Genomic DNA, 14,493 nt, shown 5'->3' on the forward strand with positions numbered 1-14,493 from the left:
TATACCTGTGTAATTGTGGAAAAGGCAAAATAGGTCAGCAGTGCCCTTAATTGGGCTAGAAAGATTTCAAAGTCTGAATCCTGGTAGTGTGTGCTGTAAATAAGAAAGGAAAACATCTTTTTTCTCTCCTGACCTTTATGCAGTCAGCTAGTTGGGGTATGCCTCAGACTGCAATTTAGAGGAGAGGCAAAAAGCCATCTATCTCCCACTGACTCCGTTTAGGGTGTCTCCTTAATTGTCACTGTCACTTCACCCACCTCAACACTGTAATTCTCTGTTCACCTGACTTAATATATTCTGTCTTTAGATGCCATGTTTTTTACATTTAGACAATAAGATTCATCATAATTTTTTGTACGTCTATATCTGTGTATATTAACAGTTAAAAGTTGTAGAGGATATGTCAGGGTTTTCTCCAGGTTTTTGTCTCTACTGAGGCCTGAGTATAAAGAGGAATCTACCTTGAGCTGGAAGCACTGGGTAAGTTACTAAATTCAGAAGCACATGAAATACTGGGTGAGAAAAAGGGATGAAGCCAAAGAAAGTTGCTGAATTGCCAAGGAAGAAGATTCTTTTTGTTTCTTGATACAGGTATCTCTATGCTGATCATTACTTTGTTTTTTAGATACCCTACTTATCAAACATTGTTGAAGCTACTAGAGTCTTGAAAATATCCTTACATCTCTGAAAATTATTCTCATGGACTTGGGGTTCCATTTTACTGAACATATTCGAGTCATGATGTGTCTGCTGGGCAGTATCAGTATCAGATAGACAAAAGATGGGAAAAACAAGAGGAAAAAAAATGTATAGCTCCTTATAATACTTTTTTTAAAGGTAGAAGCTTTTTCCTGGCTGCTACTTTTTCCTCTGCACATGCAGAGGGAGCTCAAGAACTCCCTGAGAGTCTTGCCTAGGACTATTGCCAAGGTTGTGCGTTTCTTTTACGATTTTCCATACAAAATGAGGCAGAGACAGTTGCTGAAACAAAGAGGTCAGGCAGCAGCATCTTCAAGCAAAGTGTATTATTCTGCTTCACAAGGGAAGTTGTCTGTGACCCCTTGGATTTTTTTTTTCTGTCACCCTGTTTCAGCAGGTAGTGCTGGCTTGCTCAGGGACCATTTCAGCAGATCATACACATTAGTCAAGATCTAAAATACCTCCCTGCACCATATGCTGCCTAAAGTATAATAATCCTTTAATCTGTCCACTGCATGACATCTGGGCAGTTATTTGACTTAATAACTCATGTGGATTGTTCATATCAGTATGTATCAGAGGAGGGAAGTGCCAAAGCAGTGGTGGAGAGATGAGGATTTAGGAAAATGCCTTTTGGGAAGTGCCTTGGATCTGGGGAGACCTACCTGTGGTGTGGCAGGTGACCAAACCACCACCAGTCCGGCTGTTTAAAATCTTTATATGAGAACAATATTATCCTGAGATGAGCACAAAACACAACAGGAGGGGGAAGATGGACTGCCAGGACCCAAGTTACAGAAGCGCATTAATATTTACTCGATATCTCTTTATACCCTCTAGTCAGCACAACAGATGTAGCTGTGTTTGAAGACATTATAATTCATTGAAAAAGGCAACAAAGATACTCTTTCCCTCCCTCCTGTCCCCGGTAATTTCAGATGTTCGCCGTGCACACAGAGGGGGAGGAGGTAGAGAAACAAGCGCTGGTGGGAGAAGGATGCAATTATCCCAAAGCCTCCTGACGGGCATCCACTTCTTCCTTCCAGCTTAGCTGCTCTGACCACAGGCTGGGGGCTCGTGGGACATGGACCAGATTGAAAAAGTGGAAGCAGACAGATGGTTATTTGTAATCATCATGTAAATGTAAATCCTATAAAAATGTTTTCTTTCTAAGGGCCTGAAAGCTGGAAGGAAGGATTAAGGCATGGATATCTAGCCTAGAATAATTTTGACCCTGCCACCTTCCCTCCTACCCCATAAACATCGTGGCTTTATCTCCACTTCCTTTAAACAAATTGCTGGAACCTCAGCTGAGGAAATTAATTCAGTGTCCATGTAATTCCCTGAGTTTATGAGCATCAGTTGGATTTGGCCAGGTGCTGGTTAGCAGCTGCCTTGGGAGCGGGGGCTCCTTTTGCTCCCTTGCCCCTTATCCCTGCCCCTGGCAGGCGCGTGCTCCGCGTGTTTATCCCATTGCTGGATGTGCTTCCTTTCCCTGGTTGCACTCCTGGCTACCTGGAAGGGGCTGTACAGGGCTTGGCTGCCCTGAAGACTGCTGTGACTGCTCACAGACTCTATCTTGTTTGAGCAGCATCAGCTTGTTTGAGCCACGAAGAGGCCGATCAAACTTTAATTAACTTTAATTAACTTTTGTTGGCGGCGCCGTTGTAGGCTGTGTGTATGCTCTAACTGCTCTTTGCAGCTCTCCATCCCTCGGTGCCTTTCCAGACAGCGGGGCTTGGCCATCTGGAAGCTTTTGCCCGTGCAAGGCTTTGCCTTTTGAAAGGTGAGGGTGTTTGTGCTGCCGTCGGGCTGGTGGTGGGAGCAGCCCTTGGGGAACAGCTGTGCTGCAGACCCAGGGCTGGCACACAGTGTGGGGGACATCTTCCCCTTTGGCACCCCTGGTTTAGTCATAAAATCACGGGAAGGTTTAGCTTGGAAGGGACTTTGGGATCTCCCAGTATCCCATGGGCAGGGACACCTTTCCTAGACCAGGTTGCTCAGGGCTCCACCCAGATTGAACACTTCCAGGGATGGGGCTGCCACAACTTCTTTGGGCCTCGCCACCCTCATAGTTAAAGAATCTAATGTAGCACCCAAAAATGTAGGGAAACACCCATGCAGGCATGAAGGGAGCTGTGTGTAAAATTGGAATAAAGCAAAACAAGAACACAGGATGAGGAGAGAAGGCTGGTGGCAACATAGTGCTACTTGTCTTGAATTTTTAAAACATTAGTATTTGTGCCCTGCCAACAGGGCCCTGAGGATGGCTGGCTTCTCAAGTGAACAAAAGCCTTTTGCCTGTGTGTGGAGAGGATGATCTGCTCAGGCACACTAATAGTTGTTTGGAAGTACCCAGCAATTGTGGATAATTGGCTGAGGAATATTCTGCAGCTCTCAATCATTTTTCTGTTTTCACAGATGATTGTACCATTAGATATGGTGAGTGCACTAAGCTGTGCTGCAACTTTTCCATTTAGTGTGCTAATACGTGTGAACTCAACTTCCAGCTGATGGTTCTTCCTTCTGTGCCTTCCTGTGCCACACTCCAGGAGGACAGCCAAGCTCACCAGCTCATGCTCTGCCCTCCTGTTCCCTGCTCCCTCTCTCTTGGGATGATATTTGGATGTTCTGGGGTGACTGGGCTGATCAGATTAACGTCTGTGCTTATTTCATTGCTGTTAGATTGCATTAAAATACTGAATCACGGGAATGGCAGCCTGTGCCCTTTGCTCTTTAGCTTGTTTTCCTCTCTGCTTTTATTCTTTTATTTCCCTTCCCTACCTGGCTTTTTCTTTTTCATCTCCCTAAAGTTTGTGTTTCCCCCTCTTCCTCTCCAAGTTTTTTTTCTCACTTTAATTTATATTTTGTGCATTTTTCTGCTATCTTTGCTTTTCTGTCACTGCTTTATTTCTTTCCTATTTTTTTTCTCCCACCTTTTTTTTTTACCCCTCCAAAACACAGAATGCTTTAGATGGAAATGGTGAGATATGTCTATTCAAGATTCACGTATGTGCTGAGGTACAGAGAAAGATGAAGCAAAGCCTGTAGCATCAATTTTGTCTTCTATTCAAACCAGTTTTGCAGTGAGGCTTTGGGTAAAGGAATGTGATAAAATCAAATCACCTCTTAGCCTCATATTCTGAGGCTGATTGGAACCTTACACAGTTGCTGGGATGATTCAGAGAAAGTTAATGTAATTTGCTGTGTATCACTCCAAGAAACTGTGTTTGTCAGGTTCATACAACAGTGTGAAATGTTCAAGGAAAATGCTTTCCTTATTGCTGCCAGGAGTTAGGAGTCAGGAATATAAAAGCCATTATGTGGTGGCATCTGCTGATTTTCTGGGGATTTTCCACTAATGAATTTGCATTGAAGTTCTGTAATAGCAAGTAGAATCTAGCCAATAAAATTAATATTTATTTTGTGTGTAATAATAACAGATGAAATTAATTTTTATCTATTTGCCATTTGTACAAATATGGGCATAGCATTGTCTAGAAGTACTTTTTCTTCCTGTGTATCATAGGGATCACAGAGAGAGATGAAGCTGCTTTCCTAAAACCCATGATTTTTAAGACTTATTTTCTGGTTCTTTCCCTGACATTCCCATGATATTGACTTTCTTGGCTTTGCAAAGTGTTGTACTGCCAATAGTCAGCAGCCCATGATCTTCATCATACTAATTCTGTATTCTGCATTGCGTAAGTTATTTCTTCCACTTGATCTTGAAGTTGTATAAATTCCATTTCTGCCACTTTGATTATTGTGAAGCAGAAAGTTTGTATTATTCAGAAATATTTGGGGATTGAGCTTTTTGTTGTGTGTTAGGTGTGTCACCTGAGAAGACTGAGAGTTCTTGCCAGAGCTGAATTTGTTGCCAGCTGCCTCCTGTCACTTTTATTTTATGCTTCAAGAGCGAGACCTAAATTGTCACTCCTTGTGTGTGTGTGTATTAGAAAAGGAATTAACTTCCAATTAATTCCCTCCTTCCTCTGGGATCTACCTGTGTATCCCAAAATGGAGAACAATAAAAGTTACCTCCATGTCATTTTGAGTGCCAGATATATTCAGCCCGCTAGCCTCAGACTATTCAGAGACCAATTCTTGTATCTATTAATCATATTTTTCTATTGGCTTATTACAGAAGAGAAAATTATTCAGTTTCAAATGTTAAAATGGGGCATGTTTTATTAACATTGAAAGCAGTAAATTATCTCTGCTTATGAAACCAGACTGAGCAATTTCTGCTGAACTCTTCCTGACTTGCCCCTTCACTAGGATACAGTGTATTCTAATTTCTCAGAGGGCCCTGGTTCCATTAAGGGCGAGAACTGTTTTAAAGCTGTAATGAAAGCCATTCGTAGCTGAAATTCAAGGAGGGGCAATGCCCTAAATTCTATTTCAGTAGCTCATCTAGAGCTATTTTCAGTTTTATGTTTATAAGAATGTCAATTAACCTAGAGACTAGGACACACGTGGAAGAATAAGGATGAAGTGGATGTCGTTCTAACACACTGAAGCCAGCTAGTTGGACCTAATCCTTTTTCAGAAGCTTGATTTACATAAGAAGCTGGCCTGTGTTGCCTTATTTAGTTCTCAAACAGCTTGGTGATTTAAATGCTCTTTCTTTTCAATATAGTGGGATAGGGCTGGTCAAGGTGGCAAAAATATTAGAACTAAAATCATAGAAGGAAGACATAAATATGCTGGAAGTGCATTGCTATCAGAACTGGTGACCATTTTAGCATGTATGTGCCAGAAATACCATGATAATAACAGTAATAATGGCGATGCCCTTAGCCAAGGTGTAACTCTGCAATTTGCTATTAGTTCTGTCCCTTTTTTACTGAGCTTGTACTGGAATTGGAGACCCAGACAAGGCACATATTCAGCAGGTTGTTTTCTGTAATGAAAAATGCTCAACACCCAACCTGCAGTGCTGCTTTTGTAATGATGTAATTTTTTGAATTTATGTAATGGAAAGTGATCCTGTCAAGGTTAAGAGGAGTAATGGGTGCTACACGTCTTTGTAACTTAAATACAGAGCAGTGTTCTTATCTGAAAAGAAAAAAAAAAAAGAGAAAACAAAAGCCCTGTACGTGAAGTCTACCTCCACTGGACGAAAGGGCATATCTGCTAAGGTCAGGATGAATAATACTTGGGAAACATAAAGTTGAGTTTGGACTTGGAATGTTTGTTATATCTTATCTATTTACAGTATTTACAGGCTCACAAGCCGTGAGTTTAACCAAGTTAGAGAAATGAGGTAAAAATGGAGTGCTTCTAACTCTTTCTAAGGTTATTTAAGTGATAAGTACTCAATACTAAGGTGACACCTATATTATTTATGGTTTTGATTCAGTAATGACCACCTAATGCCTGCAGTGGGGACCTTTTTCACTTAATTAGAGAAAACCACCCAAATCTATGAAGAAGAAGGAAGAAAAATGCAAAGAAGAAGGACTAAAATCCTCTATCTTGACTCATATGTATTACTATACACTAAAAATCCAAACTCTACGTTTCTAGAATTCCAACAGTTAAATAGTATATATTTCTACATTTATTTTTTCCTCTACTTACAGTGTCATCACTTCTATTAAGCTTTCTTTCCTCTTCCTTTCATTTGTCGCTCCAGTGCTTCGGGATGACTTCCGCCAAAACCCCACAGATGTGGTGGTGGCAGCTGGGGAGCCTGCAATTCTGGAGTGCCAGCCACCTCGAGGGCACCCCGAGCCCACCATCTACTGGAAGAAAGACAAAGTCCGTATCGACGACAGGGAGGAGCGGATCAGTGTGAGTACAGCTCAGGTGGATTTTTATCCACAGGGCCCACAGCCGAGTGCCACAGAACTTGCACAGTTTTATAGCCTTTCCCACAGAGATTTGTGGTTATTCTTGGCAGTTTGCCTCCCCAGACTTTCCCAAATGAGGGGGGAAGGCTGTTTATTGCTCCTAGTCTGGCCCTCCACCGTGAGCTTCTCTGAGGGTTGGTTTGTAAATCCAGTGTGATGGAGGTCCATTGGAGCTGGAGATTGTCATAGAAGGTGCTCAGTTAGATGAAGGACTTATTGGATGTCTTTGGCTAGTTTGGTTTTACCTTTTCTACACCTCAGGTCTCCAAACTCTCTCTCAGAGAGGTGTTTATGAGTAAATTCAGTCAAATTTGTGAGGTGCACAAGAAATCCCAACATCTTAGAATGGTACAGTAATGTTACAGTTATTGAAGTAATTTGGATGTGTCTAAATGAAGGCTGAAGTCATACTCTAAAAGAAATACAGTTCCTGAAAAGGAATAAATGTTGAGCAAATGGGTAACACTGGTTGAATTCTGTGGCTGTTCATTTCTTGTGCTGAATGAAAATGGATCCAGCAGAAATATTTAACTTATCAAGTGATTAGAGATAAATCATGGCCTGTGCAAGCAAACGGATAAATTGAGGGGGTGAGAACATGTTTCATTCCTAATTTTTAAATGCTTAGCTTTTCACTATTAATATTTCTTCAATAAAGTTTTATGTTGTATGGAATGATTCAGTGCTGACCTTATTCAACATGGAATTACTATCAGGAAGCTTGTTAGTGGCTCTGGATGGCTAAGGAATTATTCCAAGCCAAAGAATCTGAGCTGTTGCTGTTTGTGCACCAGACTGTCTGTGCTAGGGTCTACTCAAGAGTAGAAGAGCAAAGAGTGGCAGAGAACTGGCTATCATTCCCTGACTCTCATGTTTCTTTGGTTAAATGCCCAGCTTATTCTGAAGCACCCCATTGACTTCACAAGCTACAATTTTTTGCTTTTTTTCTTCCAACTACCCTGGTCTTTAATTTTGTCAGCACTCTTTATAGCCAAGAAAATATGAAGTGTCAGGTGAATTCTCAGTTTGGGCCAGATTCAGTCAGTTCACCTCAACAAAAAGAGAAAACCTGTCTTTATTAGTGATCAAGGAAACTGTTCAGACACCAGTAAAATAAAACTAAGTCAAATTGCCCTTTTTTTTCAGAGAGATGTCAAGAGTGCTTTACATATCATCATGCAAGAAATAAAAGTACTCTGTGCTGCCAACAGGCAGCAAGAAATGTAATCTTTGAAATATAAAGAATCTAATGAAAGCCAAAGGAACAGAATCAAATGCAGCTGAAATTAGTTGCAAATTGAAATTAGTCAATGGGATAAAAATGTGTTCTAGAACAGCTTGAATATATTTAAATAATTAATTATATAATTTTAAAACTATACATTTATTTACAAAAAATGTTCAGGATGTCTTGATTGTGGGTCTTGTCACTCGAGAAGGGAGCACTTTTTCTGATGTATTTTGTTCACCTGGACTTAAAAATATGTTCCTTGTTTTGAAACAGATCCGTGGTGGGAAGCTGATGATCTCCAACACCAGAAAAAGTGATGCAGGAATGTACACGTGTGTGGGGACCAACATGGTGGGGGAGCGTGACAGTGACCCTGCAGAGCTGACTGTCTTTGGTAAAGAGACCCCTGCTTTTGTTGTTTTTCGCTTAGAAATGTTGTAGGCTGAATTACTCTGGGTGGCTCACCAAAGCATGAGACAAAGCAAGGTTAACAAAATACAGCAGTACTGCTCAAGATGCATTTCACAGCTTCAGAAGGAAACCAGGTTTTAAAAGCTGTAGTTTATAATGGTGGAGCTGTGGTGGCTCAATATTTTCCTTGTCAGCTCCAGCTCCTAGTTTCAGTCTGATTGGAGGTCCACAGTGATGTGCATAACCAGAGATGTTAATGCAGGACAGTGCTCTCCCTCACAGAATGGCCAAATGTAATTAAGCTACTTCTAATACAGTTGACAATGCCTGCTTACCAGAGATTTAGAGCAGGATTGCCTATTTAAATAATTCCATATTCCCGAGGGGTAGTGAAATCAAACCTTTGTAGGAAAGCACAAAAAAACCTCATTTGATCAGGGAAACGTCATTAGAGACAATTCCAAAATCAAATTTCTGAATATATAGTGATAACTTCTGGCATTCATTTTTAAGAGGACCTGAAACAGCTTTTCCTCCTGTAACCCAGGACAGCATTTAGATTTTTGGTGCTGCTGAATGAATGTAAAATGAATAAGCTTCCTTTATGAAAGAGCTTCTAGACCTGATGGGCAAGGCAAGAAAGCAGCACTTGCCCCATGGTTAGGGTCCAGAGCAAGAACAGAGTAACAACCCAGCCTACAGCTGGATCCATCCTGCTAACAATTGGATAAGAAGCAAAGCCACAAAATCATGCTGTGGTACATCCTATAGTTGTGGGTTTGTAGGAATTAGTCAAGAGGTTCTGAGTAAACAAAGGAAGATCAATGAGGAAAAAACCCTCGCTGCTAAGGAAAACATGTCTATGCTGACAAAAGAGAGAGAAAAATAGTGTTAATGTTCCCTCCTGCTGCACCTCTTTGATATCCTTGGTACAGTACTGAAATTCCAAACAAGAGCCTTTGTAACCCCAGAGAGACTTCCAATAGAAATTCTAAGGTCCTTTGTGAACCAAATGCTCCTGTTTTTTTTCGCTTTCTCTGTAATATGGTGCACTGGAAAACGCAGTCATGCATATTGCCATCTCTGTGTTTGCATGTATGTGCAATTCAACACATTGTTTATCCACTTAAAAAGAATATACATACTATGTGATTCACAAAAGGCAGAGAAAGATTTTTGCTAGACAGGATCCATGAATTTCGGAGGATATGCGGCTTTGCTGCTTTTCAAGGCTGAAAAGGTTTCCACTCCAACTGGTTTCTTGTGGATTCATGGAAACGTGTGGCTTTTAAAGACAGAACTATTATACCTTGCAAAAAAAAAAAAAACAAACCCAAAAAAGCCCAGAGAAAAGATCTCTGTCAAATTATTATGCCCTTTGCAGCCAATCTGTTAGAGTTGTAGCTTTATACAGATGCAAAAGAGACATGACATATCTCCTTCATCAGTTTAAGTACTGCTAATCTCTGGTAATACTCCCTGTGGATAGCAAGCAGATTGCAGTCCTAAACTACAAAGCCTTAAGAAATCCTTAAGAAAATAATTTGTTAAAAAGCATTGAACTGTAGGAATGAAAACTGAAATGTGCATGTTTCATATTTCATATCCTGCAGAGCTATGAAACATATTAGGTTCATCAGGATATGTAAAATAATACATAGCCAATTACAGTATTCTGATTTTTTTACAGGGCATAGCAATACATAGCAATCAACCTGCAAAATACAATGTAAAACTATTGATGAATGCTGAACAAAATCAGCAATAAATGAAATTAGATATTTTAATCCTTCTTAATTGTGTTAGACTACCTAAAAAACCCCTGTATTTAAAATTCCCTGTTGTGGTGTCTTCCTATCTACATTTCCCCTTCTAGCTGGGTATTCCCAGATGCCTCCCCACCTTCTTTCTTGCTGTGCAAGAATACCATGCAGGAAGCAGGTGCTCAGGTTATGACCTGCTGTCTCACAGGATGGTTTGGCTGCCCTCTGCCCATTTCCTGGCTGCCCCTGGCCCTGCAGCTCTGTTGCTGTAACATCATGTCCAGGGTAGTCCTGGTCCTCTCCATACCAAAGGAGGGCACTTGCCCATGCTTTCCAGTAGTGTTCCATTCCTGGACTCCAGGCAGCAGCCCATGTGTGAGCAGGGATGTGCACAGAGACTGGAGAGCATTACCCATGATGTTTCCAGGAAGCAATGTATCTACAGGACAGTCCAATCACCCTAAGCACTCACAATAAATCAAATAAATCCAGCAACTCTGGGAAACGTCAGATTGGCTCTGCATGTTCAAATTGGCTTCACTGAACACAGGCAAAACGACCAGGATCATATGTTAGGTCCACAGCTTCCTCTAATATGACTCATGGGTCTGAGGAACATGGGCATACTGCAAATGTTGATGAAAAATATACTAGAAATACTTATGTGCAATTCACGTGCCAAACTTTAACTGCTTTGAACGTATTTGAAAGTGGACTTCACAAAAGAAATAAAGAGATCTTGACTGAGAGACTTAGAGAATTTTACTAAGCAACTGGCAGGCCTATAGCTGGTGCTGATTCTGGAAAGGAATGTATATTAATTAGCTCATCAGTCATGTCTTCATTCGTGTCCCAAATAACAACCCTTCAAACCCTCTCCACAGTGTGAGAGGAGCCTTAGTAACCACGTTATGCAGGAATAGCAAAGTACTGTTTCGTACTAGCTCTCAAACCTTTTCCGAAACCATCTACTTGTTACTTTTGGCTTTGCAAGTTTTTCTGTAATACTTGAAGTTAACTTCTGCATGTGACTTGTGACAGATCTCTGGCTCCCTGTACAGTAAATTTAGCTTGAGGCATTGCCTCTGGAAAAACTGAGTCAGTGTGGTGGGAACTGGTGGCCCAAGGGGAGCAGCGTGGAAGCCTAGCTTGAAACATTACGCTTTCCCTGAGTTTAAAAACAATAAAATAAAATGGGCCATAAGAACCTTGGGAAGCAGTACGGGGAGAAAATAAAATTTTCCCATGGGCAGAATATGTCCACTTGGCTAGGTACCCATTCAATAACCTTTACTGAGAGATAGTTATGAATAATAAATGTAGAACTTTCACATTTTTCTTTCCAAGCTTATCTGCAGAGGAAACATTGTTTTCAACATTTAGGCACGCTTAACAGTATACTACCAGTATACTGTTAGGCAGATTGCATTAGTTTAGTTCCCAGTCATGGCTGTTCTATTAGCAGAAAATTGGCAAGCTCCTAAAAGATCATATAAGCAGTGCTATCCAAAACTGTGTTTTGAATAGTGACGAAGATGCACTACATTTTGTTAGTTTCTTTTTCAAGCATTTCTGCTGGTTTTTGCCTTTATGAGGCTCCAGTGTGTAATCTTGGAGTAAAGCAGAAAGACAGGGTCTGTCACAGTCTTAAGTTGCACTTTAAAGGAAGTTAATAACCTCAGTCCTAATGTTCACAAAAAGAGGCAGCATGGGACTTGATTATTGTGTGCACACTATTCTAAAGGCCAATTTCCGAAGTCTAAGTGATACAAATTAGGCTGCATTGCTTGTGTTTGGGCTCATAGCCCTTGGCTGAACAGAATTAAAGCAAGATGCAAAACAGAAACAGTTTTGTTTCAATTTGTAAGAAAGCTTTGTTTGTAAATACATAATATGGAGCCAGAAATTAAATAAAGACGAAATTACTCCTTATGATAACCTTTATCATTTTGTCATGCTACTTCACCATGCTGAGATAAGTTTTCAAGTTGTTTTAAGTGTTTCATGCTCTTTTATGTCCCTTTGCACTTAAAATGGCGTGTTTGAAGAGAATGTACAAAGGTATGTCTTGTATATTGATTCTAAAGCACAGTGAAATCAATGAAAGCCTTAGTATATCAACTTCAAGAGACTGGCATCAAGCAGTAGAAAAAGATATATTTAGAAGAGCCTCAAAAGAATATAAAGCATAAGTAAGAAAAGTACAAAAATACCTTTAAAAGAGATGTCAATTTGGACATACTAAAGATTGGTTTGGATTAATCTTTGATTTTATCTTTGGTATCTGAACCTTTTTTCAGCTAATAAGGTCCTGTGGGATGAAGAGGTATTTTTGTCTGATGCTTGAGGAAGTATTTGTGTTTGATGTTCTGTAGATATTGTCAGGCTGAAAGAGAAACCCTAGTTTCAGAAAAAGTATACTATGATGACATGGCATTAGAAGAAAAAATAAACCAACAAACCAGAAACCCTTTAATGAAGACATTGTGCCCCATTTTACTTTCTTGAGCTCTGCCTATGTGAAAGGCCTTAGCAGAGTCTTGACCCATTGTATCCTGGAAAGCTTTCCCATTCACGTGGAAAAGTCTACCAAAACCAGGTATACATTCACAGGTCAAGACACAGAAATAAGCAGTGTATATTTTGTCCTTCAGAAAAAATATCTTCCTGGTTTTCTTCAAATCCCTGTGTTTTTTACTTGTGGTCTACTTGTGGCAGTTTGCAAAAATCCAGTTTATCTTTAGAGTATTTGTTATCCACAGATACCAAGAAGTTGTTATAGGATAACGATACATCTCTGAAAGAGAGCATCTGATTTGGTCCCCAAAGTCTGCATGTAACAGTCAGTAAAAACTGTAATTAACATGATTGTAGATGTGTATAAAAGGAGAAAACCACTAGCAAGTGATAACATTCATTTTACTGCATTTGCCTCTTATTGGAGTTCCATGACTTTACTGTGCAAGCTCATCATGCTTTGGGTACTGCTTAAGAGTGTAGGAGTTTGCAATGTCTACACAAGTGCTTATTTCTCAAATGAAAAAGGGAAAAATGCCTAAAAAGATGCAGTAGAAGAATGAATATAAATATAAAACCACCCGGTTTTGCAATTCTGTTTTCATTAATTTGGGCAACATAGGTAAATTCAGTGAGATCGTAATAGCCTGTCTGCTTCCACGTGTTCTTTTTTTGGCAGAGAGCTTTACTTCGTCCAGATCACCTTGCATTTAATGAAATGTCTATGCTATTGACAGCATTCTGAAGTGAAACTTACTTCCAACCATCTGATGTTTCCTTTCTTTTTCCTTTTGAATCAGAATGCTAAATTGCAAAAAGCTTTTAAATTACAGTATTTGCTATTAAATCCCTCCCCAAAGCCTTTAAATTTGTGTTTTAATACTGTTTCTAGAACACAAAAACATTTTGGAAAAATGATGTCTTCTACCCAGCAAAGACAGAGAACACAAGAACAATTCTAAATCAGATTGAGGCTCTACATTATGAGGACCATCAAATCCTTCACTCTAGCAGTTGCCTCAGTAGAGAAAATATATTAAGGTAGTTAGGATCATTTTAATTAGATTGAGGCCCCATATATGGCTGTCTAACTTTTTGAGGAAGAGGGAAAGGGCAATAATACATCTGAAGGTCATCTGAGTCTCTCTAATAGACTGTGATATTCAGACCAATTGTTAAAGATGGGAAAAATTGAGTTCTGAGGTTAGCTTGTGTCAGCACCCAGAGCATGGAAAGCATTTTGCTGTTTCTGGCTCTGATCTGTAGTTTCCTTGCACTGCAACAGACTGTAGGTGTGTGTCCAGATTGCATTAACAATCCCCTTTTATAACTGCAAGCAAAGTTTATTCTGAAGTTATAAAGGTCACCCTAGTAATAGCATGACTGGTTGACATGACATATAACCATGACCTATTTTATAGTTCTCTTCAAAGATTTTTAATATTCATCAGAGAAAGTCTGGGAAGTGGGTACTTTATTTACTCAGTGAAAGCTTATAAAATAGCTATATTAAAATTTTTATATATGCCTATGATTTTAATTTATCACCCTTTCTTCTTGTTTCTCAAATATATTGTGCTCTGGATGCTGTTGACAGAGTAACAATATTTAATTATACCACAAGGCTTTATTTATGGGCAAACCATTTCAGAAGAAAAAATATGAATAAGATTTTTTTTTTCCCCAGGATTAGCTCTGGAACTAAATTTGACCTGGCTGTGCAAAGAAACCTTCTTTATTTAGCATGCTTGGGCAAGCAGTGCTCTGTCTCCTGAGAGATTAACATTGTAAGCAAGTTATGCAGGTGACTCAAATCCAGTTAATCTCACATAAAGAATGTTAATTGCATTGGCAGTGGCATTCACTCTGATCACTTTATAGCTGTATAATTAGCTATTGGACGTATTCAAGGGGTTTTCTGAGTGATACAAATACAGGAAACAACATAAGAGATAACTCGTTCTTTCCTGATTCACGCTGTACAAAATGCAGAAATGATGGAAAAATGGAAGCA

At 39.7% G+C, this 14,493-nt stretch overlaps 1 protein-coding gene across 1 annotated transcript in view; it reads left to right on the plus strand.

The window, feature by feature from the left end:
• The window catches only part of LOC136373284 (contactin-5-like), a 56,139-nt gene that overhangs the window by 13,743 nt on the left and 27,903 nt on the right, over positions 1 to 14,493 (plus strand). Inside the window, exons 2-4 of the mRNA XM_066338183.1 lie at positions 5,342 to 5,450; positions 6,251 to 6,498; positions 8,062 to 8,182. Coding sequence (XP_066194280.1) covers positions 5,342 to 5,450; positions 6,251 to 6,498; positions 8,062 to 8,182 — 478 coding nt within the window. The remainder of the gene's footprint in view (positions 1 to 5,341; positions 5,451 to 6,250; positions 6,499 to 8,061; positions 8,183 to 14,493) is intronic.

The sequence above is a fragment of the Sylvia atricapilla genome, chromosome 2 (assembly GCF_009819655.1).
Source record: "Sylvia atricapilla isolate bSylAtr1 chromosome 2, bSylAtr1.pri, whole genome shotgun sequence".
Lineage (NCBI taxonomy): Eukaryota > Metazoa > Chordata > Aves > Passeriformes > Sylviidae > Sylvia > Sylvia atricapilla.